Source organism: Salvelinus namaycush, chromosome 19 (assembly GCF_016432855.1).
Source record: "Salvelinus namaycush isolate Seneca chromosome 19, SaNama_1.0, whole genome shotgun sequence".
In the NCBI taxonomy this organism is placed as follows: Eukaryota; Metazoa; Chordata; class Actinopteri; order Salmoniformes; family Salmonidae; genus Salvelinus; species Salvelinus namaycush.
Window position 1 is genome coordinate 25,522,830 of NC_052325.1, and position 24,094 is coordinate 25,546,923.

Genomic DNA, 24,094 nt, shown 5'->3' on the forward strand with positions numbered 1-24,094 from the left:
TTACGGAGGAACCTCTTACAACTTCACAGACTGACTGATCCCTGATACACAAAGACAGACAGTAACTTCAAAATAAGTTTGACATGTAACAGTTATTTAACTTATGATCTTGAAGAGTATTAGTGAGTGTAATTTCTGCTCTTTCACACAGAGAACCTGTGTGACCAGACCCTTGTGGATGGAGTGTCTGTGGCTGAGCTGTGTTTGGGGGGGGGGGGGGGGGGGGGGGGGTGTAAGGTGACCTTTCATGACTTGGTTGGGGGGACAGGGTGGCTGGGCAAGGCTATGTTGGGGAGCTACTACACCCAGTCCCATGGTCTGGTGTTCGTGGTCGATTCCAGCGACGTCAAACGCCTCCAAGACACCAGGGTCGCCATCACTGACGTCCTACAGCACCCCCACATCGCTGGCAAGCCTGTCCTACTGTGAGTAACTCAACCAGGGATAAACAAGATTTTGCTGTACTATTTGATACAGAACTTTCAGATGTGAACAAAATGTTGTGCTTCCTGTTGTACTTCTCCCTGTAACCACTTGGTGGCAGGGTTGTTACTCCGAAACAGTTTAATGTACTCCTAATGGTGAATAGGGGATGGTGGTGGAAAGTGGCTAAGTAAGCATACGTAGACCAGAGAAGGGTGAGATGTCCTTGAGATGTTTCTACAACTTGATTGGAGTCCACCTGTGGTAAATTCAATTGATTGGACATGATTTGGAAAGGCACATACCTGTCTATATAAGATCCTACAGTTGACAGTGCATGCCAGAGAAAAAACCAAGCCATAAGGTCGAAGGAATTGTCCTTAGGACTCCGAGACAGGATTGTGCCGAGGCACAGATCTGGGGAAGGGTACCAAAAATGTTTTGCAGCATTGAAGGTTCCCAAGAACACAGTGGCCTCCATCATTCTTAAATGGAAGAAGTTTGGAACCATCAAGATTCTTCCTAGAGCTGGCCGCCTGACCAAACTGAGCAATCGGGAGAGAAGGGCCTTGGTCACGGAAGTGACCAAGAACCCGATGGTCACTCTGACAGAGCTCAAGAGTTCCTCTGTTGAGATGGGAGAACCTTCTAGAAGTACAACCATCTCTGCAGCACTCCACCAATCAGGCCTATTTGGTAGAGTGGCCAGACGGAAGCTATTCCTCAGTAAAAAGCACACGACAGCCAGCTTGGAGTTTGCCAAAAGGCACCTAAAGGACTCTCAGACCAGAAAAGAGAGAAACAAGATTGAGAAACAAGATTATATGGTTTGATGACCTGCAAATAGCTGTGCAGCGACGCTCCCAATCCAACCTGACAGAGCTTGAGAAAATCGGCAGGGAAGAATGGGAGAAACTCCCCAAATACAAGTGTGCCAAACTTATACCGTCATACCCAAGAAGACTCGAGGCTGTAATCGCTGCCAAAGGAGCTTCAACAAAGTACTGAGTAAAATGGTCAGATTTTTTGTAAAGTTTTTTTTATTTCTAATACATTTGCAAAAAAATCTAAAAACCTGTTTTCACTTTGTCATTATGGTGTATTGTGTGTAGACTGATGAGGAAGAAAAACAATATAATTAATTTTAGAATAAGGCTGTAACGTAATAAAATGTGGAAAAAGTCAAGGGGTTGGAATACCTTCCACTGTGTGTCCTGTTCAGCTGTGTTAGAGCTGACCTAGCTTTCTACATGTGTTGATATCCTCCCTGTGCCCTGCAGTGTGTGTTGATATCCTCCCTGTGCCCTGCAGTGTGTATCTAGACACATCCTGTTCTATGATATCACTTAAACCTGTGTTACCAGTCAGGTCCATGAACACCCTGGACTCTGTGTAGACTCTGACATCAGACACCTGGGTCCACTGTTGACGCGTGCGTGCGCACGAACACACACACACACACACACACACACACACACACACACACACACACACACACACACACACACACACACACACACACACACACACACACACACACACACACACACACACACACACACACTATACTTGTGAGGAATTTTGGGGATCAACAATTGATTCCCATTCAAAATCCCATTTACCCTAACCCTAACCCTCAACCTAACCTTAACCTTAACCCTAACCTTAATCCCTAACCCTAAACCTAACGCTTAACCCTAAACTTAAACCTAACCTCTAACCCTAATTTTATCCCAAACCCTAATTCTAACCCTAACCCCTAAGCCTAAAATAGCTTTTTTACAAGTGAGGACTGTCAAAATATCTCCACCTCTCTGAATTTGAGTTGTTTTACTATTCTTGAGGACTTGACAAACATACACACACAAACGTGTCCCCCATACTTGGCCATATACTTGTGACCGGGAATTTCCCCTGTGTTCACTGTGAGACATATTGGTATTTAATGAAGAACACTCCCACACTGCTGCTGCTATGACAAAGCACAGTGACACATTGAAATGTGTCATAGTTTCACCTAATACAGGATGTTTGTTCACAGTCAGAGAGTTTTAATCTTGATGTCTTTGTCTGAAAGCCATCTTCTGAAATGTTAAATGGCCTTAACAAAATAAAAAGTTAGCAAACATATAACCACAGTGAAATAACGTAATCCACAATGAGATTTTGAAATATAACAGATTGTCCATTGAGCCTGCCTGATTTGAAGTGAAACTCACAGGTAAATGCATTCATATGTACAGTACCAGTCAAACGTTTGAACACACCCATTCATTCAAGGGTTTTTCTTTATTTTGACTATTTTTTTAAATTGTAGAATAATAGTGAAGACATCAAAACCATGAAATATGACATATGGAGTCATGTAGTAACCAAAAAGGTGTTAGACAAATATTTATATTTTAGATTCTTCAAAGTAGCCACCCTTTGCCTTGATGACAGCTTTGTACACTCTTGGCATTCTCTCAACCAGCTTCACCTGGAATGCTTTTCCAACCGTTTTGAAGGAGTTTCCACATATGCTGAGCACTTGTTTGCTGCTTTTTCCAACTCATCCCAAACCATCTCAATTGGGTGGAGGTCAGGTGATTGTGGAGGCCAGGTCACCTGAAAAACAAATGATAGTCCCACTAAGCGCACACCAGATGGGATGGCGTATCGCTGCAGAATGCTATGGTAGTCATGCTGGTTAAGTGTGCCTTGAATTCTACATAAATCACTGACAGTGTCACCAGCAAAACACCCACACACCATCACACCTCCCCCTCCAAGCTTCATGGTGGGAACCACAAACCACACATGCGGAGATCATCTGTTCACTTACTCTGAGTCTCACAAAGACATGGCGGTTGGAAACAAAAATCTCAAATTTGGACTCATCAGACCAATGGACAGATTTCCACTGGTCTAATGTCCATTGCTCGTGTTTCTTTGCCCAAGCAATTCTCTTATTCTTATTGATTTCCTTTAGTAGTGGTTTCTTTGCAGCAATTCGACCACGAAGGCCTGATTCACGCGGTCTCCTCTGAAGATTCTTATAAGTGAAATGCCACCTGTAGACTCTCCAGAATTCTTCCTCTCCCCATCTGAAAAACCTCCAGGGGCATCTCCAGTCTCCAGTCTCTCCTCTATGTGCATCACCACCAGGGGCAGCAACAGCAGCACAGCCTCCTCAAAGGGTTCTTTTTCCTGTATCTGGCAGCCATTTTAAACTTCTCGTTACTGACAGTGACATAGTCCTGTGTCTTCTCTACGCTGGTCTGGATGTGGTCTATGTAGTCTCCCTGCTCCTCCACCAACATAAAGACATCCATGAACAGATCTCTCAGCTCTTTCATGTTGCTCTCCAGATTCACCAGCTCCTATAGTAGTTACAGAAAAGATTAGGACTGAACGTTAGTCAAGGAGTTGTCTGAATGGACAGTGAAATTGGTCTAAATTAGAGCCAATATTAGTGTTTGTCTGTCACAGACATACGAGGCCCACTTTAGATCTCCCTTACTGAGGGATTTCAAAGTCTTCTCTTTGCTTAGATAACATAGTCTCGCATTCTCGTACACATCAAAACTTTTCTATGTTAATGTCATCACGCTTACCTTGTGTCTCTGCTCGATCTCAGACAGCTTAGAGCGTGTGATGCGTTCATTGTTGAGGAGGTTCTGGTTAAACACCTCCCACTTCCCCGCAGCAACCATTTCGTCCACTTCCTCCTCGGTGACGTCGCGACCAGACACCTCCAGCTGACGGATGATGAAGTGTTTACACCGCTCCTGTTTACTGAGAATGGAGTCGTTGTACAAACGCATCACCTAGGAGTGATAAAAGAGGAAAAAATACTTTAGACTAGAAGCAGACATTTCTGTTCACTGTTAGCTTAGCTAGTGCTAGTGGATATTCAAGAAGGCTACCATGTGTAAACTAAAGCTAACCAATATTTTTACGCTAACGTGTATGTGTCATTGTACACATCAGAAAAACACCATTGAAATAAAAGGTTATAATAACTTTTGGAGAGTGACCTGCTGGAATTGTCTGTGTAGCGCTGCGTGTTGGGAGCGTTGGATGCGTGTAGTGGCTGTAGCCAGTCCCTGCATGTCTTCTAAACTCTGTGCCTTCTTGGAGAGGGCGTCCAGCCGTCTGTGGATGCGCTCTGCCTGCAGCTTGATGTCCCTCGTCACACTGCTCTCCTTTTTCATCACACTGAAACGACGCATGGTTGCCACCAGGCTCCTTTGATGCTGGCTAAACTTCTTCACCTGGGGAGAAGGAGAAGAGGATTCAGTCAAAATATAAATGAACAACAGGGATTTATAGAGCATCCTTCCACCTCCGGAATTCACCACAGTATTATCATGGACATTAAGTTGCAGTCCAACTAAGGTGCAGGCTTTGAGGATCGAATGGTGTATACCACTCTTAGGAGGAATATGTAAGATCACTCACCTCGGTTTCGAGCTCAGTGATGTCACCGCGGATATGCTGAGCCTCGGACAGGAAGTTGTCCAGGACTGGTTCCTCCTCAAACACCACAGCCTGCTGTGGAGTGGCGACACTAACCCATGCTGGGTCATCTGGGTCAGCGTCTTCCTCAGGGAATGGGGTCTCATCTGCCTTGTTTCTTGCCTCCCGGAACTCCTGGGCCCTCTGACGCAGCTCCTCCAGACGGTCCCTCATGGTCAGAGTGGAGTTCCCTCAGGAGGACAGCAGAACCTGTCAGTTGAGGCCTTTTGGTAAAGTTATCACCACAGAACAGAGCCTTCTCAATTTTAGAATAAGGCTATAACGTAGCAAAATGTGGAAAAAGTCAAGGGGTCTGAATACTTTCCGAATGCACTGTTTATAGTTTTTCCAAATATTGTTGGTATGCCTAAAGAGAAGACCAAAACACTGTTTTGAACAAAGCCGTTTCAGTCAACACTTTTTACCAGGTGACCTTTCCTTTCTTGTTCATCCCAATGAATCATCATTACAATGAGGAACTCAAGCTCGTATGATGTAAATATGTACATTGGTGTATCCACTTTGAACTGGAATCGCGTCTATCTTCACTTTGTTTGTTTTTAGCATCACAACCCTGCTAGCACATTTGGTTTCTTGGAAGTGGGAACGTATGTTTTTGGTTTCACATTGGTTGTGGGAACAAATCCATAAGTTTCCTGAACAGTAAAATTGAACGTTTTTTAAACATTATGAGAAAAGAAGTGAAAATGTTGCATCCACTGGGAATGCTTATTTGTAGGTTGCAGGGAGGTTCTGAGAACGTCTCAGGTTTTATTAATGCCCTGAGGTTATTTAGACATGTTTTAATAACTTCCTTGAAACTTTCAAAAACACTGTTAGCTTATTTGGGGTTAACTTTTTTGAAGCACAGATAGGACACGTGGAAATGTATTTCCTTAGCCATTTATCACGCAAATTTTTTTTTTTTGTGACAAGACACAGCATCAGTGAGATTCAAACCTTTAACCTTCTGTTTTTATCCATGGAATAAGTCTACTATGCCACCAAGATGGAGCTAGCATACCATGTTTTTTTAAGCATACAAAGCTGTTCATTTTAGTCTATTCAAACAGACCCCATTTCAAAGGAAACAAACACTCATTAAGATCAGGTGTGGCCAACTAGTGGGCGCGCCCAACTCCCCTGAACGTACTTAACAAGATCTAGGATAGAGAGAGTTTTGTTGATGCTGAGAATGGAAAATTGGCCTATATGTTTTTAAATAACATTCTTAGAATGTCATCTGAAAGTTACTAAAGTTTTATTGTGGTTTTGATGGAATGTTTCTTAAATGTTCTTGGAACAAGTTGATAGAACCAAGAGGAAATCTGTAGGAAAGGTTATGCTGAAGTACTGAAAATCCCATAGAAGAACATTGTTTCTTAATGTTCTCTGAACTATTTGAGAACATTCCCAATGTCAAACCAGTTTGAGAGCATTCCTAAAATATTACCAACATTGAAATTAAATGTAACCATGTTTGAATTTTTATTTAACTTTCTGTTAATGTAATGAAATACCAATAAATAAAGTATTTTGTCATAATTCCTTAAGAGTGCTGAGAATGTTCCCAAGCCAACTATCCTGCACCCTTCCCAGAAAGTTGTGTGAAGGTTGTAATCAAAATAACATAGGATAACCACACTCGCACCAAGCTCTAAGAAACATATGGTTCTCAGAATGTTATGTACTAGCTGAGAAGCTCTTCTATAGTTAATGCATAGACAAAATTAACATACCTGAGAAATTCCTTAAGCCCTTTGGTCCACTAAGCTACAAGTAGTGTTTGTGGCTTAGGATGGCAGGGAGAGATGGATGGGCACAACGTTTATCTGAATCTACTTCAGCTTTGCTTCCCATGAGAAGTTCTCTTGTTTATGTTTTTGCCTCAAGCCATTTCCCTTCACTAGTACATCTCCCTGACATAACGATATAATGAGAGCACTCAGAGAAGTGACCTATTAACACGCACACACACACAGGTAGACAGCAGAAAATGATGATTATTATAACAGTTTGTAGGTTTCATAACTTTATTCTGAAGCGTATATATACCGCATTTCCTATTTTCTAATGCAGGTTCTGGATAGTTTGGAGGACCCCCAGCTAGCACATAAGGTTCTGGATAGTTTGGAGGACCCCCAGCTAGCACATAAGGTTCTGGATAGTTTGGAGGACCCCCAGCTAGCACATAAGGTTCTGGATAGTTTGGAGGACCCCCAGCTAGCACATAAGGTTCTGGATAGTTTGGAGGACCCCCAGCTAGCACATAAGGTTCTGGATAGTTTGGAGGACCCCCAGCTAGCACATAAGGTTCTGGATAGTTTGGAGGACCCCCAGCTAGCACATAAGGTTCTGGATAGTTTGGAGGACCCCCAGCTAGCACATAAGGTTCTGGGAACTACGTTTCATAGAGCATGGTGAGAGCGTGGTTGTCCTATGTTATTTAGTATACAGCCTTCACACAACTTTCTGGCATTGGTGCAGGATAGTTGCTTGACTTAGGAACATTCACAGCACATTTAAGAAACTTGACAATTTTTTTATTTTCTTTGTTATTTTAACCTTTGTGTTGTCTTTAGGGTCAAAATTGACCCGCCACTATGTTTAACAGCAGAGAAAACCCCCTAAATTATATTTTTCTACTTGAAATTTGATTACTTTTCCTAGAGTGACCCCAACATTAGAAAAAGTGAAACATCGCCTTTGTTCATATTTCCTTGAAAGCTGTACACCACCAGGGTACAAAGATTGTCTTAGGGTCTTTGACCCGACAGTTATAAAATAATTTACACACCACAAAAACCACAAAGACACACACACACACAAAAAGAAATTGAGAATATGTGTGCTACTGATTGAACTCAGCCAGCAGCTCCTGAAGAGGAGGATCACCATGGTTGGCACAGTTAGAAAGAACAAGTCTGAGCTCCCCCCTGCACTCCTCGCAATAAGGGGGAGAGAGGCCTTTGCATCAAAGTTTGCCTTCACCACCACCACCACCACTCTAGTTTCTTACCTCCCAAAGAGGAACAAGAATGTGGTCCTCCTGAGCACACTGCACAAAACGTCTGAGATCAGTGATCATGAGAACAGGAAGCCAGCCATCATCCTGGACTACAACCACAACAAACAAGGCATGGACAACCTGGACAAGGTGATTGGACCTTACAGCTGCAGGAGGATGACTGCCCGCTGGCCCTGGTCATCTTCCATAACATCATTGAAGTGTCCTCATACAATGCCTTCGTGATATCGAACAAGATCAACCCTACCTGGATACCTGATCAGCGGAAAAAGAGGAGGGTGTTCCTGGAGCAGCTGGGAAAGACACTTGCAACCCCACACATTCAAAAAGGGAGTGCCTCCCCCGCACAGCAGCCTCTGCAGCGCTTGTGAAAGCTGTTCAGGGAGTTGAATCTTGTCCTGATCAACCTGAGGCTGCAGCTGGGGCAGGCAAGAGGAGGAGATGCCAATTCTTCCCCCCAAAGAAGGACTGGAAAACAAATACTATGTGCTGCACATGTGAGAAATACATCTGCAAAATCCATGCACACACACTTGCATACTGTCCTACATGTGCTAATTAGAGTTGATTGATTTATGTTCCTCACATTTTTGTTTTGTATCTATTATCTTATTTTATTCTTAATTATTGTTGTTGTTTATACACCTTGTGGGTGGGGTCAATGGTTAAAAAAAATGGGAGAAGACTAGTATTTTGTAGTTGAATTCCTCATTGTACAGTATATAAGAATATATCACTATGTTGCCAAAATTCTTTGACTGTTATTGTTTCCATTCAAAGAAATGCATTCAAAACTAAATTCAGCACATTTCTGCTACTTTCTTAAGCTATACAAGCGCTATCTCTTTCTAAAAAATGTATGTTTACATCTATGTAGTACCTTTAGCAATAATAATAATAATAATAAACCTCTACTTTAGTAAAGAAAACAATTATGACAGGTGTGTTGTAATAAAAACGATTGGTGTCCACTGATTAAATGCAGTCTTTTTGCATTGTGAAGAGGGAAAACCCAGATATTCACAAAGTTTGTGATGAATGACAGGTTGTTTCTTCGTGCAAAATAGATTTGGGGTTTAAAATTACATTTACATTACATTTTAGTCATTTAGTAGACGCTCTTATCCAGAGCGACTTACAGTAGAGTGCATACATTTTTATTACATTTTACATACTGAGACAAGGATATCCCTACCGGCCAAACCCTCCCTAACCCGGACGACGCTATGCCAATTGTGCGTCGCCCCACGGACCTCCCGGTTGCGGCCGGCTGCGACAGAGCCTGGGCACGAACCCAGAGACCCTGGTGGCGCAGCTAGCACTGCGATGCAGTGCCCTAGACCACTGCGCCACCCGGGAGAAATTTAATTAAGCTGCTTTATTTTTGGGGTTTAATGAAGGCGGGTCATTGACCCTCAGGACAAGGGGAGTATACAGAATGTTAAGACTACACAAGGAATAACGGAACATTTCTTAACAGTTAAAACATGGTTTGATTTAATAATCCATCCACCTGACAGGTGTGGCATATCAATAATCTTATTAAACAGCATGATCATTACACAGGTGCACCTTGTGCTGGAGACAATAAAAGGCCACTCTAAAATGTGCAGTTTTGTCACACAACACAATGCCACAGATGTCTCAAGTTTTGAGGGAGCGTGCAATTAGAATGCTGACTGCAGAAATGTCCACCAGAGCTGCCTCCAAGGTCGTTTTAGAGAATTTGGCAGTACGTCCAACCGGCCTCACAACCGCAGACCACGTATATAGCATTGTGTGGGCGAGCGGTTTGCTGATGTCAACACTGTGAACAGAGTGCTCCATAATGGTGGTGGGGTTATGGTATGGCTAGGCATAAGCTACGGACAACGAACACAATAGCATTTTATTGATGGCAATTGGAATGCACAAAAACACTGTGACGAGATCCTAAGGCCCATTGTGAGGCCTATTCTTTTTTAAGTTATCTGTGACCAACATATGCATATCTGTATTCCCAGTCATGTGAAATACATAGATTTGGGCCTAATGAATTTATTTCAATCGACTGATTTCCTCATATGAACTGTGTCTCAGTAAAATCAATGAAAATGTTGCGTGTTGCGGTTATATTTTTGTTCAGTATACATTCCGTTCTCAGCATCAACAAAACTCTCTCTATCCCCCATCTTGTTAAGTGTGTTGATCTTAATGAGGGCTTGTTTCCTTTGAAATGGGGTCTGTTTGAAAAGACAAAAATGAACAGTTTTGTATGCATAAATAACATGGCGTGCTTGCTCCAGCCTGGTGGCACGGTGGACTAATTCCATGGAGACCAGAAGATTATATGTTCAAATTTCACCGACTCTGGGTTACAATACAAAAGACATGTCTTCGCTTGATTAATAATGCTTAAGAACATGCATTTGCATGTGTCCTATCTGTGTTTTGAGTTCAAAACAGTTAAACTAAGCTGGTAATGTTATTAAAAGTCTTATTGAAGCATTCAGTGAAAGTTTTTAAGAAAGTTATTCAAAAATCCCCAAACAACATAGATTTTATGTTATTAAAACCTACCAGGAAAACTTTCAAAGAACCGTAGTAAAACATTCTAAAAATGATCATTCACTGAACAGGCGACATTTTCACTTCCGTTCTCAGAATGTAAAAAAAATAATCTGTTTTACCGGTCAGGAAACGTATGGCTTCATTCCCAACCAATGGGAAACCAAAAACGTACATTCCCACAACTTTGAAGGAACCAAAGGTGCTAGCTGGGCCAGAACCGTTAGGAAGGGTGGAGTGAACAGAATGTGTGTTTTGAATGAAATGTAGTATTGGAATCACAGACTATCCAATTACTGGATGGATTACAAAAAGGAAAGCCCATGAAAAAACATTTTGCTTGTGTGTGTGTGTGTGTGAAAAATAAAGCTGTGTGTATGTGTTTGTGTGGTGTAGCCATTACAATCTCCTCATAGACAGGGCTTATGAATGTAAGAGTGGTCATTGTTCTCTGTGCTTAGAGTGCAGCAGTGCTAAAGCATATTCTAACACAACAGACCTCCTCGGACCTTCTCTAGGCAGGATGTCACACTAATTAAAACTGTAGAATTACAACTACTAGATCATACATTTCCATTCAAGTCAACTTTTAATGGTCGGTCATTGACTTTACCTCCCATAGCCCAAGCAAAGGCCTTGTCCGTTCTGGTCATTGTAACTCTATGATTCAGACATTACTCAACCGATTCTAGAGCAATGTGAGATTTAGCCTGAAAACCAGGGCCTGCATAAACTCTGTCTGAATGTTGTTATGGTTTGATAAGTTCTCTGACTGCTTTCCAAATTTCCATCTGTTCAACTGTCACAGAGTTTATGAGGGAACTAACTGTTGACATTCATTTGTCAGCATAATGCAGCTGCTCTGTTGAGGTGAATTGGAAGAAGAAATGTCCTCTTTTGTCAAAACAACTGAGCTCATTGCAAATTAATTAACATTGAATCCCATCGTTTTGTGTTCTTGAGAATCTTGAATTTAGTATGTAGTGGGTATCATAAGTATTCACCCCATTTGGATTTTGTTGCGTGACAAAGTGGGATTGAAATGGATTTAGTTGTGAGTTTTTGTCATTGATCTACACAAAATACTGCATAATGTCAAAGTGAAAAGAAAATTCTACAAATGTTAGCAAATTAATAAAAATTAATAACTCAAATATTGTTGTTGCAAAATGATTCACCCCATTTGTTTAGGCAAGCCTAAATTAGTTCACGAGTGTTTATTGTCTTACAAATCATATAATAAATTACATGTATTCACTCTGTGTGAAATAATAAGGGTTGACATGATTTTTGAATGACTAGCCCTTCTTCTGTCTCCCATACATACAACATCTGTCACGTTCTGACCATTGTTCTTTTGTGTTTTCGTTGTTTTAGTGTTGGTCAGGACGTGAGCTGAGTGGGCATTCTATGTTGTCTGTTTCTATGTGGGTTTCTTGTTTGGCCTGATATGGTTCTCAATCAGAGAGCGAGAGTATGGGCAGACACCGTGTTATGCGGAAGAGCACACGGTGTCTCCTGTACGTGTGCATAGCCCGGTGCGGTACATCCCAGCTCCTCGTATCGGCCGGGCTAGAGTGGGCATCGAGCCAGGTGCCATGAAGCCGGCTCAACGCATCTGGTCTCCAGTGCGTCTCCTTGGGCCGGTGTATATGGCACCAGCCTTACGCATGGTGTCCCCCGTTCGCCAGCACAGCCCACAGCCCTCGCCGCACTGGCCGGGCTAAGGGGAGTATTCAGCCAGGTAAGGTTGGGCAGGCTCAGTGCTCAAGAGCTCCAGTACACCTTCACGGTCCGGTATATCCGGTGCCACCTCCTCGCACCAGTCCAGTATCACCAGTGCCAACACCACGCACCAGGCTTCCTGTGCGTCTCCAGAGCCCTGTTCCTCCTCCACGCACTCGCCCTGTGGTGCGTGTCTCCAGCCCGGTACCACCAGTTCCGGCACCACGCAACTAGCCTCCTGTGCATCTCCAGAGCCCTGTACGCCCTGTTGCTGCTCCCCGCACTAGCCTTGAGGTGCGTGTCCTTAGCCCGGTACCACCAGTTCCGGCACCACGCACCAGGCCTACTGTGCGCCTCAGCAGGTCAGAGTCTGCCGTCTGCCCAGCGCCGCCTGCGCTGCCCGTCTGCCCAGCGCCGTTTGAGCTGCCCGTCTGCCCAGCGCCGTCTGAGCTGCCCGTCTGCCCAGCGCCGTCTGAGCTGCCCGTCTGCCCAGTGCCGTCTGAGCCGCCCGTCTGCCCAGCGCCATCTGAGCCGCCCGTCTGTCCAGCGCCATCTGAGCCGCCCGTCTGTCCAGCGCCATCTGAGCCGCCCGTCTGTCCAGCGCCATCTGAGCCGCCCGTCTGTCCTGAGCCGCTAGAGCCGTCCGTCAGTCAGGAGCCGCCAGAGCCGTCCGCCAGTCAGGAGCCGCCAGAGCCGTCCGCCAGTCAGGAGCCGCCAGAGCCGCCCGCCAGTCAGGAGCCGCCAGAGCCGCCCGCCAGTCAGGAGCCGCCAGAGCCGCCCGCCAGTCAGGAGCCGCCAGAGCCGCCCGCCAGTCAGGAGCCGCCAGAGCCGCCCGCCAATCAGGAGCCGCCAGAGCCGCCCGCCAGTCCGGAGCTGCCCTTCAGTCCGGAGCTGCCCTTCAGTCCGGAGCTGCCCTTCAGTCATGAGCTGCCCTTCAGTCCGGAGCTGCCATTCAGTCCGGAGCTGCCCTTCAGTCATGAGCTGCCCTTCAGTCATGAGCTGCCCTTCAGTCTGGAGCTGCCCTTCAGTCTGGAGCTGCCCTTCAGTCTGGAGCTGCCCTCAGCCATGAGCTACCCCTCAGTCATGAGCTACCCCTCAGTCATGAGCTACCCCTCAGTCATGAGCTACCCCTCAGTTATGAGCTACCCCTCAGTCATGAGCTACCCCTCAGTCATGAGCTACCCCTCAGTTATGAGCTACCCCTCAGCCATGAGCTACCCCTCAGTCATGAGCTACCCCTCAGTCATGAGCTACCCCTCAGTCATGAGCTACCCCTCAGTCATGAGCTGCCCTTCAGTCATGAGCTGCCCTTCAGTCCGGAGCTGCCCTCAGCCATGAGCTACCCCTCAGTCATGAGCTACCCCTCAGTCATGAGCTACCCCTCAGTCATGAGCTACCCCTCAGCCATGAGCTACCCCTCAGCCATGAGCTACCCCTCAGCCATGAGCTACCCCTCAGTCATGAGCTACCCTCAGTCATGAGCTACCCCTCAGTCATGAGCTACCCCTCAGTTATGAGCTACCCCTCAGCCATGAGCTACCCCTCAGTCATGAGCTACCCCTCAGTCATGAGCTACCCCTCAGTCATGAGCTGCCCTTCAGTCATGAGCTGCCCTTCAGTCTGGAGCTGCCCTTCAGTCTGGAGCTGCCCTTCAGTCTGGAGCTGCCCTTCAGTCCGGAGCTGCCCTCAGCCATGAGCTACCCCTCAGTCATGAGCTACCCCTCAGTCATGAGCTACCCCTCAGTCATGAGCTACCCCTCAGTCATGAGCTACCCCTCAGTCATGAGCTACCCCTCAGCCATGAGCTACCCCTCAGTCATGAGCTACCCCTCAGTCATGAGCTAACCCTCAGTCATGAGCTACCCCTCAGTCATGAGCTACCCCTCAGCCATGAGCTACCCCTCAGCCATGAGCTACCCCTCAGTCATGAGCTACCCCTCAGTCATGAGCTGCCCCTCAGTCCGGAGCTGCTTCTTCAGTCCAGAGGCGTTTTTCAGTCCAGAAGTGTCCCTCAGTCCTGTGGGCCCATTTAGTAGGGTTCCCAGGCCAGGGTCGGCGACGAGGGTCGCTGCTCAAAGGAGGACACTAAAGCGGACAAAGACTATGGTGGAGTGGGGTCCACGTCCTGCGCCAGAGCCGCCACCGCGGACAGATGCCCACCCAGACCCTCCCCTATAGGTTTAGGTTTTGCGGCCGGAGTCCGCACCTTGGGGGGGATGGGGGGGGGGGGGTACTGTCACGTTCTGACCATTGTTCTTTTGTGTTTTTGTTGTTTTAGTGTTGGTCAGGACGTGAGCTGAGTAGGCATTTTATGTTGTCTGTTTCTATGTGGGTTTCTTGTTTGGCCTGATATGGTTCTCAATCAGAGACAGGTGTTTTGCGTTGTCTCTGATTGGGAACCATATTTAGGTAGCCTGTTTTGTGTTGGGGTTTGTGGGTGGTTGTCTTCTGTCTCTGTGTCTATGCACCAGATAGGACTGTTTCGGTTTTTCACATTTGTTGTTTTCGTATTTTGTAGTGTTCACGTTTATTTTCTTAATTAAAGTCATGATGAACACTAACGACGCTGCGCTTTGGTCCGATCCCTGCTACACCTCCTCTTCAGACGAAGAGGAGGAAATCTGACGTTACAACATCTGTAAGGTCCCTCAGTCAAGTATTGAATTTCAAGCACAGATTCAACTACAAAGACCAGGAAGCTTTTCAAAAGTCTCATAAAGAAAGGCAGTGATTGGTAGATGGGTAACAATAACAAATCAGACATTGAATATCTATTTTTAAGCATGGTCAAATTAATTATTATGCTGTGGATGATATATTCAACTGACTAGACAAAACAAAGATACAGTCACTGCAGGACAGGAAGGAAACTGTTCAGGGATGTCACCATGAGGCCATTGGTAATTTTAAAACAGCTACAGAGTTCAATGGCTGTGAAGGGAGAAAACGGGATGGATCAACAACATTGTCGTAACTCCAAAATAACGACCTAAATGACAGAGTGAAAGAAGATTTCATATATACAGAATCAAAATATTCTAAAACATGCATCCTGAATGCAACAAGGCACTAAAGTAATACTGTAAAAAAAACATGGCAAAGGAATAAACTATTTGGCCTAAACGCAAAGCCTTATGTTTTGGGCTCATCCAACACAAGCTGTAATTGCTGCCAAAAGCGTTTATTTCGACTCAGTGGAGTCAAAACTTATTTAATCAAGGTATATTAGTGTTTTATTTTTTATTAATACTTTTTTTTTTACACACAGTTAAATTCATTTCAATCCCACTTTGTAATGCAACAAAATGTGAAAAAATCCAAGGGAGGTGATACCCACGGTACACTTAAGAAAATACAGTGTGGACACCCCTTCAAATTTGAATTCAGCTATTTCAGACACAGCGTTGCTGACAAGGTGTATAAAATCTAGCACACAGCCATGCAATCTCCATAGACAAACATTGGCAGTAGAATGGCCCATACTGAAGAGCTCAGTGACTTTCAACTTGGCACCGTCATAGGATGCCACATTTCCAACAAAGTCAGTTCATAAAATTTCTCCCGTGCTAGAGCTGCCCCGGTCAACTGTAAGTGCTGTTATTGTGAAGTGGAAACATCTAGGATCAACAACGGCTCAGCCGCAAAGTGGTAGGCCACACAAGTTCATGGAACGGGGCCGCAGAGAGCTGAAGCGCACAGCGTGTAAAAATCATCTCTCCTCGGTTGCAACACTCACTACCGAGTTATGGGAGCAACTTCAGCACAATAACTGTTCATTGAGAGCTTCATGAAATGGGTTTCCATGGCTGAGCAGCCACACACAAGCCTAAGATCACAATGTGTAATGCCAAGCGTCGGCTGGATTGCTGTAACCTCGCCGCCATTGGACTCTGAAGTGATGAATCACGCTTCACCATTGGACAAATCTGGGTTTGGAGAACGCCAGGAGAACGCTACCTACCCCAATGCATAGTGCCGGCTGTAAAGTTTGGTGGAGGAGGAATAAGGGTCTGGAGTTTTTTTTCCTGGTTTGGGCTAGGCCCCTTAGTTTAAGTGAAGGGAAATCTTAACGCTACAGCATACAATTCCATTGTAGATGATCCTATGCTTCCAACTTTGTGGCAACAGTTTGGGGAAGACCCTTTCCTGTTTCAGCATGACAAGGCCCCCATGCACAAAGCGAGGTCGTTGTGGAAGAACTTGACTGACCTGCAAAGAGCCTGACCTCAACCCCATCGAACACCTTTGGGATGAATTGAAATGCCGACTGCGAACCAGGCCTAATCACCTAACATCAGTGCCCAACCTCAATAATGCTCTTGTGGCTGAATGGAAGCAAGTCCCTGCAGCAATGCTCTGACATCTAGTGGAAAGCCTTCCTAGAAGCAGGAAGGCGTGAGTTGTTCTATTTACCTTGTTGTAGTTAGTAGTCCTTGAGGCTTAGAAACTACCCTTTATACTTGACCAGGAATGTAACTGCCTCTTGACCCAAGCCATGGAGAGTGGATTTCTCCATAAAGTATCCATAACGTTAACAACATGTATATCCCATCCTCCTGAACATAATCCTCATGGCATCTTCTTAGCCCTCCACTTCAAAGACCTGTTAGCTGTAGGACACAGGTGTGCCTGTTCTGTTAGTTTTCCTCTATGTTAACAGTTAGCCAGAAAACTGCTATAACAGAGGAATAACTTCACTTCCCAGAAAATCTGGTTCAGCCAGTCTGGCCACACCCTTTCTCTCAAGTAGAACTCTCTGTGGCCAATGGGAGAGAAACTGATTAGCCTATCTGAAGAAAGGGAAGGCTATTAAGTCAGTGGGAGAAGGGAGAACACATAGGGACAACTCCTACTCTACCCCAGGAGCTGCTCAAACAACAGGGAGCCTCATCACAGAACAAATAGAGCTGTAATGTGTAGAACAGCAATGACTCTGAGAGGTATAGAATAAGTTGTTTTAGCTCTATACATTACATTTCTATGTGTAATGGTGCAGCCTGCCAGCTAAGCCCCTGGTCTGGCCCTATTGTGTTTCTCAGACTCCAGCGGCTTTACTGAGCATAGCTGGCAAATAGTTTTTGACAAGTCCCGAAAATCCAGGAACGTTTTAGGAGGGAATGGGCATGGTCCTACTCTACACCCTCAGAATGGCTGTTTCTAGAGTGTTGAACAGTTGTCATCAAAAAGATGGTTACCAAAAATAAAACACTGACCAACACTGAATGTTTTTGTTGGATGAAAGCCATATGTGTATGTGATTCATAACCAGCACAGGCTGGAGGATGGAATGTCAACCAACAGTAAGACAAAATAAAGCAGAATTATAATTACCAGCTAATACTAAACAAGGGTATTCATCTGCTTTAACTGGCTGAATGACTCATTCCCTAATGTGTAGATGTTATGACAACAAAATAATATTGTGACATCGGTGTTGTCAGGTGTGCCATTTTCATCTGTGTCAGCACTAAGAGAGAGAGTGGATAACGGCCCACAACCGAGACCTGATTTGCGTTACCTGACCCATCTCTCTCTCTCTCTCTCTCTCTCTCTCTCTCTCTCTCTCTCTCTCTCTCTCTCTCTCTCTCTCTCTCTCTCTCTCTCTCTCTCTCTCTCTCTCTCTCTCTCTCTCTCTCTCTCTCTCTCTCTCTCTCTCTCTCTCTCTCTCTCTCTCTCTCTCTCTCTCTCTCTCTCTCAATTCAATTCAATTCAAGGGGCTTTATTGGCATGGGAAACATGTGTTAACATTGCCAAAGCAAGTGAGGTAGATATTATACAAAAGTGAAATAAACAATACAAATTAACAGTAAACATTACACATACAGAAGTTTCAAAACAATAAAGACATTACAAATGTTATATTATATATATACAGTGTTGTAACAATGTACAAATGGTTAAAGCACACAAGTTAAAATAAATAAGCATAAATATGGGTTGTATTTACAATGGTGTTTGTTCTTCACTGGTTGCCCTTTTCTTGTGGCAACAGGTCACAAATCTTGCTGCTGTGATGGCACACTGTGGAATTTCTCCCAGTAGATATGGGAGTTTATCAAAATTGGATTTGTTTTCAAATTCTTTGTGGATCTGTGTAATCTGAGGGAAATATGTCTCTCTAATATGGTCATACATTGGGCAGGAGGTTAGGAAGTGCAGCTCAGTTTCCACCTCATTTTGTGGGCAGTGTGCACATAGCCTGTCTTCTCTTGAGAGCCATGTCTGCCTACGGCGGCCTTTCTCAATAGCAAGGCTATGCTCACTGAGTCTGTACATAGTCAAAGCTTTCCTTAAGTTTGGGTCAGTCACAGTGGTCAGGTATTCTGCCACTGTGTACTCTCTGTTTAGGGCCAAATAGCATTCTAGTTTGCTCTGTTTTTTTGTTAATTCTTTCCAATGTGTCAAGTAATTATCTTTTTGTTTTCTCATGATTTGGTTGGGTCTAATTGTGCTGTTGTCCTGGGGCTCTGTGGGGTGTGTTTGTGTTTGTGAACAGAGCCCTAGGACCAGCTTGCTTAGGGGACTCTTCTCCAGGTTCATCTCTCTGTAGGTGATGGCTTTGTTATGGAAGGTTTGGGAATCGCTTCCTTTTAGGTGGTTGTAGAATTTAACGGCTCTTTTCTGGATTTTGATAATTAGTGGGTATCGGCCTAATTCTGCTCTGCATGCATTATTTGGTGTTCTACGTTGTACACGGAGGATATTTTTGCAGAATTCTGCATGCAGAGTCTCAATTTGGTGTTTGTCCCATTTTGTGAAATCTTGGTTGGTGAGCGGACCCCAGACCTCACAACCATAAAGGGCAATGGGCTCTATGACTGATTCAAGTATTTTTAGCCAGATCCTAATTGGTATGTTGAAATTTATGTTCCTTTTGATGGCATAGAAGGCCCTTCTTGCCTTGTCTCTCAGATCGTTCACAGCTTTGTGGAAGTTACCTGTGGTGCTGATGTTTAGGCCGAGGTATGTATAGTTTTTTGTGTGCTCTAGGGCAACGGTGTCTAGATGGAATTTGTGGTCCTGGTGACTGGACCTTTTTTGGAACACCATTATTTTGGTCTTACTGAGATTTACTGTCAGGGCCCAGGTCTGACAGAATCTGTGCAGAAGATCTAGGTGCTGCTGTAGGCCCTCCTTGGTTGGTGACAGAAGCACCAGATCATCAGCAAACAGTAGACATTTGACTTCGGATTCTAGTAGGGTGAGACCGGGTGCTGCAGACTGTTCTAGTGCCCGCGCCAATTCGTTGATATATATGTTGAAGAGGGTGGGGCTTAAGCTGCATCCCTGTCTCACCCCACGACCCTGTGTGAAGAAATGTGTGTGTTTTTTGCCAATTTTAACCGCACACTTGTTGTTTGTGTACATGGATTTTATAATGTCGTATGTTTTACCCCCAACACCACTTTCCATCAATTTGTATAGCAGACCCTCATGCCAAATTGAGTCGAAGGCTTTTTTGAAATCAACAAAGCATGAGAAGACTTTGCCTTTGTTTTGGTTTGTTTGGTTGTCAATTAGGGTGTGTAGGGTGAATACATGGTCTGTTGTACGGTAATTTGGTAAAAAGCCAATTTGACATTTGCTCAGTACATTGTTTTCATTGAGGAAATGTACGAGTCTGCTGTTAATGATAATGCAGAGGATTTCCCCAAGGTTACTGTTGACGCATATTCCACGGTAGTTATTGGGGTCAAATTTGTCTCCACTTTTGTGGATTGGGGTGATCAGTCCTTGGTTCCAAATATTGGGGAAGATGCCAGAGCTAAGGACGATGTTAAAGAGTTTTAGTATAGCCAATTGGAATTTGTTGTCTGTATATTTGATCATTTCATTAAGGATACCATCTCTCTCTCTCTCTCTCTTTCTCTCTCTCTCTCTCACTCTCTCGCTCTCTCTCACGCTCTCTCTCACTCTCTTTCTCACACTCTTTCTCACACTCTCACTCATAGGCTTGCCAATAAGCAGGACCTGTCTGGGGCTCTGCGGGAGCTGGAGCTGATACACCGTCTCTCTCTGGAGAAACTTGTAAGTGTCTCATGCCATAGCATATATTGTTGAAGGCTAAAGGCCAGCTCAGAATTTCTGTAACAGAAACATGCCCTTATGTTGTTCTTGTAGAAGTTGTGCTTAGCTGTGCTTGGCTCAGGGAAGACCCTGGATAAGTCCATCAGCGAGGGAGTAGAATGGCTACTGGACTACATCTCCCATGATTATAAGGCTATTAATGAGCATGTGCAGATGGATACAGCACATAAGAGGGCCAGAGAGGAGGACAAGAGAAAAAGAGAAGAGATAGCACGCTTGGAGAAAGAGGACAGGTGAGAAAAGACGAAGAGAGGTGAAGGGGACATACTAGAACGGGAAAGGTGAGGTGGATAAGATGAGAGGATGAGTTGACGAGAAAAAAAGCTTGACTGTATAATGCTTTCAAATGAAATGTATGTGCATTTCTCTATGCACCATGGTGATTACTGCCTCCCAGTGAGATAAGCTGCTGCGTGAGTAGTGCTCTCAGTATGCCTGTTATAATTAAATGGCCCTCAGAATGTCTGATTTGATACTACTTACTGTGGAGAACGTCATAAACAAAGAACAGACTGAGTCATGGGTCACATCAATAGTATCTGTTTTTAGGGCCTTGGAAATGTTGTCTCTTTAAGATTGTTGTCTTGTAGAGAATGTGGTCTCTTTAGCCATGTGTGGGAGTCGAATGTATCCAGAAAAAAATATGTTGTGTTTACTTCTGAGGAGATACAGCGTGGAGGGGAGGAGGAGAGATGGGAGGGAGAGAAGAGAGGCCAGGGGCAGGGCAAAGATGATGAACTTACAAACAATCAGAGAGGTTGATACTGAGGACAGAGAGCTGGCCCAGTGAAATGAGCCAATGAAAGAGGGTATGTACTACTGTAGCCAACCACATAAAAAACATAGTACAGTTTACTATAGAATACTACTATACTTACTATAGAATTCAATAGTAAACTGTAGTATACTGTAGAATACTATACCACACACTGTAGTACCACTCGATCATGTGTAGTACTTACTATAGAATGTTGTAGTATACTGTAATATACTATAGTAAATACCATACTATTACCTGCAAAAAAAAGCACTGTCCGCAAATACACTTTTTCACTATAGTAAATAAATACTACCTACCTACCTACCTACCTACCTACCTACCTACCTACCTACCTACCTACCTACCTACCTACCTACCTACCTACCTACCTACCTACCTACCTACCTACCTACCTACCTACCTACCTACCTACCTACCTACCTACCTACCTACCTACCTACCTACCTACCTACCTACCTACCTACCTACCTACCTACCTACCTACCTACCTACCTACCTACCTACCTACCTACCTACCTACCTACCTACCTACCTACCTACCTACCTACCTACCTACCTACCTACCTACCTACCTACCTACCTACCTACCTACCTACCTACCTACCTACCTACCTACCTACCTACCTACCTACCTACCTACCTACCTACCTACCTACCTACCTACCTACCTACCTACCTACCTACCTACCTACCTACCTACCTACCTACCTACCTACCTACCTACCTACCTACCTACCTACCTACCTACCTACCTACCTACCTACCTACCTACCTACCTACCTACCTACCTACCTACCTACCTACCTACCTACCTACCTACCTACCTACCTACCTACCTACCTACCTACCTACCTACCTACCTACCTACCTGACTACCTACCTACCTACCTACCTACCTACCTACCTACCTACCTACCTACCTACCTACCTACCTACCTACCTACCTACCTACCTACCTACCTACCTACCTACCTACCTACCTACCTACCTACCTACCTACCTACCTACCTACCTACCTACCTACCTACCTACCTACCTACCTACCTACCTACCTACCTACCTACCTACCTACCTACCTACCTACCTACCTACCTACCTACCTACCTACCTACCTACCTACCTACCTACCTACCTACCTACCTACCTACCTACCTACCTACCTACCTACCTACCTACCTACCTACCTACCTACCTACCTACCTACCTACCTACCTACCTACCTACCTACCTACCTACCTACCTACCTACCTACCTACCTACCTACCTACCTACCTACCTACCTACCTACCTACCTACCTACCTACAGGTTTTGGAAAATATGTTCTTTTAGCACTTCTCCAGTAGGTTTCCTGAAGGAGAAAGCCTCCACTTCTATGTCAAAGATAATAAAACAAAAATACTATAGCAAATACTACAGTAATGTCTACAAAAACACTACAGTAAATACTACAGTGTAGTACAGTTCGCAAAAACACTACATTAATTACAATAGTATATTACTGTTGTTTTCTTTTACTAACTTATTTATACTGCAGTTAACTGTAAATACTACAGTATACTGCAGTAAACAATACAGTAAATACTACAGTGTAGTACAGTTCGCAAAAACACTAAATTAATTACAATAGTATATTACTGTTGTTTTCTTTTACTAACTTATTTATACTGCAGTTAACTGTAAATACTACAGTATACTGCAGTAAACAATACAGTAAATACTACAGTGTCCACTGTAGTGTTTTTTGCAGACTTTAGTGAATACTACAGTAAAGTCAGCAAAAACACTACAGTGAATACTACTAGTAGTATTTATACCATTGTATACTATAGTGTTTTTTTCATGTGGGCGCTGTAGAAAACAGAATCACTCTCTGGCCCTGTTCTGAAAAACAGCATGGTAGTTACTTGGTCCCTTTCGCCCTTTGATAGGGTTTTGAATACCCCTATCAAATGGATCTCAACAAGTGCATAGGGCCTGTGGATAGGAATTGTTTTTGGACAAGGTCCCACACTGCCTAACAGCCAGGATATAATTCACTGCCTCTCCTGAACCCAGGACCAAAGGCCTAAAGGCCAAAGACGCGTCACCTCCCCCAAGATTCTACCAACTCTCCAAACTCTTATTCAAACAAACATTGTAACCCTGGGAATACTCTCATCAATCCATTCTAGAGTCTATCTACCAGTCTGGGGAGATTTGACCCTTGATCTGGTATTTACTGTAACTCAGACTTATGGTGTGTTCCCTGTCAGTCTGTTGTAATCAATATTTTTGCATGTCTGTGTGTACATAGGAGGAGAGACTGAGGGAGCAGAGGAAGGAGAGGAAGGAGAGGAAGGAGAGGCTGGGAGAGGAGGAGAGACTGAGGGAGCAGAGGAAGGAGAGGCTGGGAGAGGAGGAGAGACTGAGGGAGCAGAGGAAGGAGAGGCTGGGAGAGGAGGAGAGACTGAGGGAGCAGATGAAGGAGAGGCTGGGAGAGGAGGAGAGACTGAGGGAGCAGAGGAAGGAGAGGAAGGAGAGGCTGGGAGAGGAGAGAGACTGATGGAGCAGAGGAAGGAGAGGCTGGGAGAGGAGGAGAGACTGAGGGAGCAGAGGAAGGAGAGGCTGGGAGAGGAGGAGAGACTGAGGGAGCAGAGGAAGGAGAGGCTGGTAGAGGAGGAGAGACTGAGGGAGCAGAGGAAGGAGAGGCTGGGAGAGGAGGAGAGACTGAGGGAGCAGAGGAAGGAGAGGCTGGGAGAGGAGGAGAGACTGAGGGAGCAGAGGAAGGAGAGGCTGGGAGAGGAGGAGAGACTGAGGGAGCAGAGGAAGGAGAGGCTGGGAGAGGAGGAGAGACTGAGGGAGCAGAGGAAGGAGAGGCTGGAAGAGGAGGAGAGGAAATGAAATGAGGAAAAAATGAGAAAGGAAAATAGATCAAGAGAATTTGCTGAAGAGGAGGCCCAGAGTCGTCCCGCTGTCAACAGAATACCCCTTGCATGGATGAGGAAGTGAGCTAAGTTCAATC

At 44.7% G+C, this 24,094-nt stretch overlaps 2 protein-coding genes across 2 annotated transcripts; one reads left to right on the forward strand and one right to left on the reverse strand.

The window, feature by feature from the left end:
- Positions 1–285: 285 nt before the first annotated feature.
- Positions 286–23,446, forward strand: LOC120063951 (ADP-ribosylation factor-like protein 13B; the record flags this gene model as incomplete). The annotated part of the gene is given in 4 exon segments (XM_039014262.1): positions 286–425; positions 20,176–20,257; positions 20,318–20,544; positions 23,395–23,446. Coding segments are annotated over 4 exon segments (501 nt in total), but the record flags the coding sequence as incomplete, so codon positions are not given.
- Positions 3,544–5,125, reverse strand: LOC120063768 (syntaxin-19-like). The gene is made up of 4 exons (XM_039014062.1): positions 4,867–5,125; positions 4,443–4,679; positions 4,020–4,232; positions 3,544–3,785 (listed from the first exon to the last, which is right to left on the reverse strand). The coding sequence occupies exons 1-4, from the start codon at positions 5,095–5,097 to the stop codon at positions 3,561–3,563; spliced, it is 906 nt and encodes a 301-aa protein (XP_038869990.1). The 5' UTR covers positions 5,098–5,125; the 3' UTR covers positions 3,544–3,560.
- Positions 23,447–24,094: the final 648 nt, after the last annotated feature.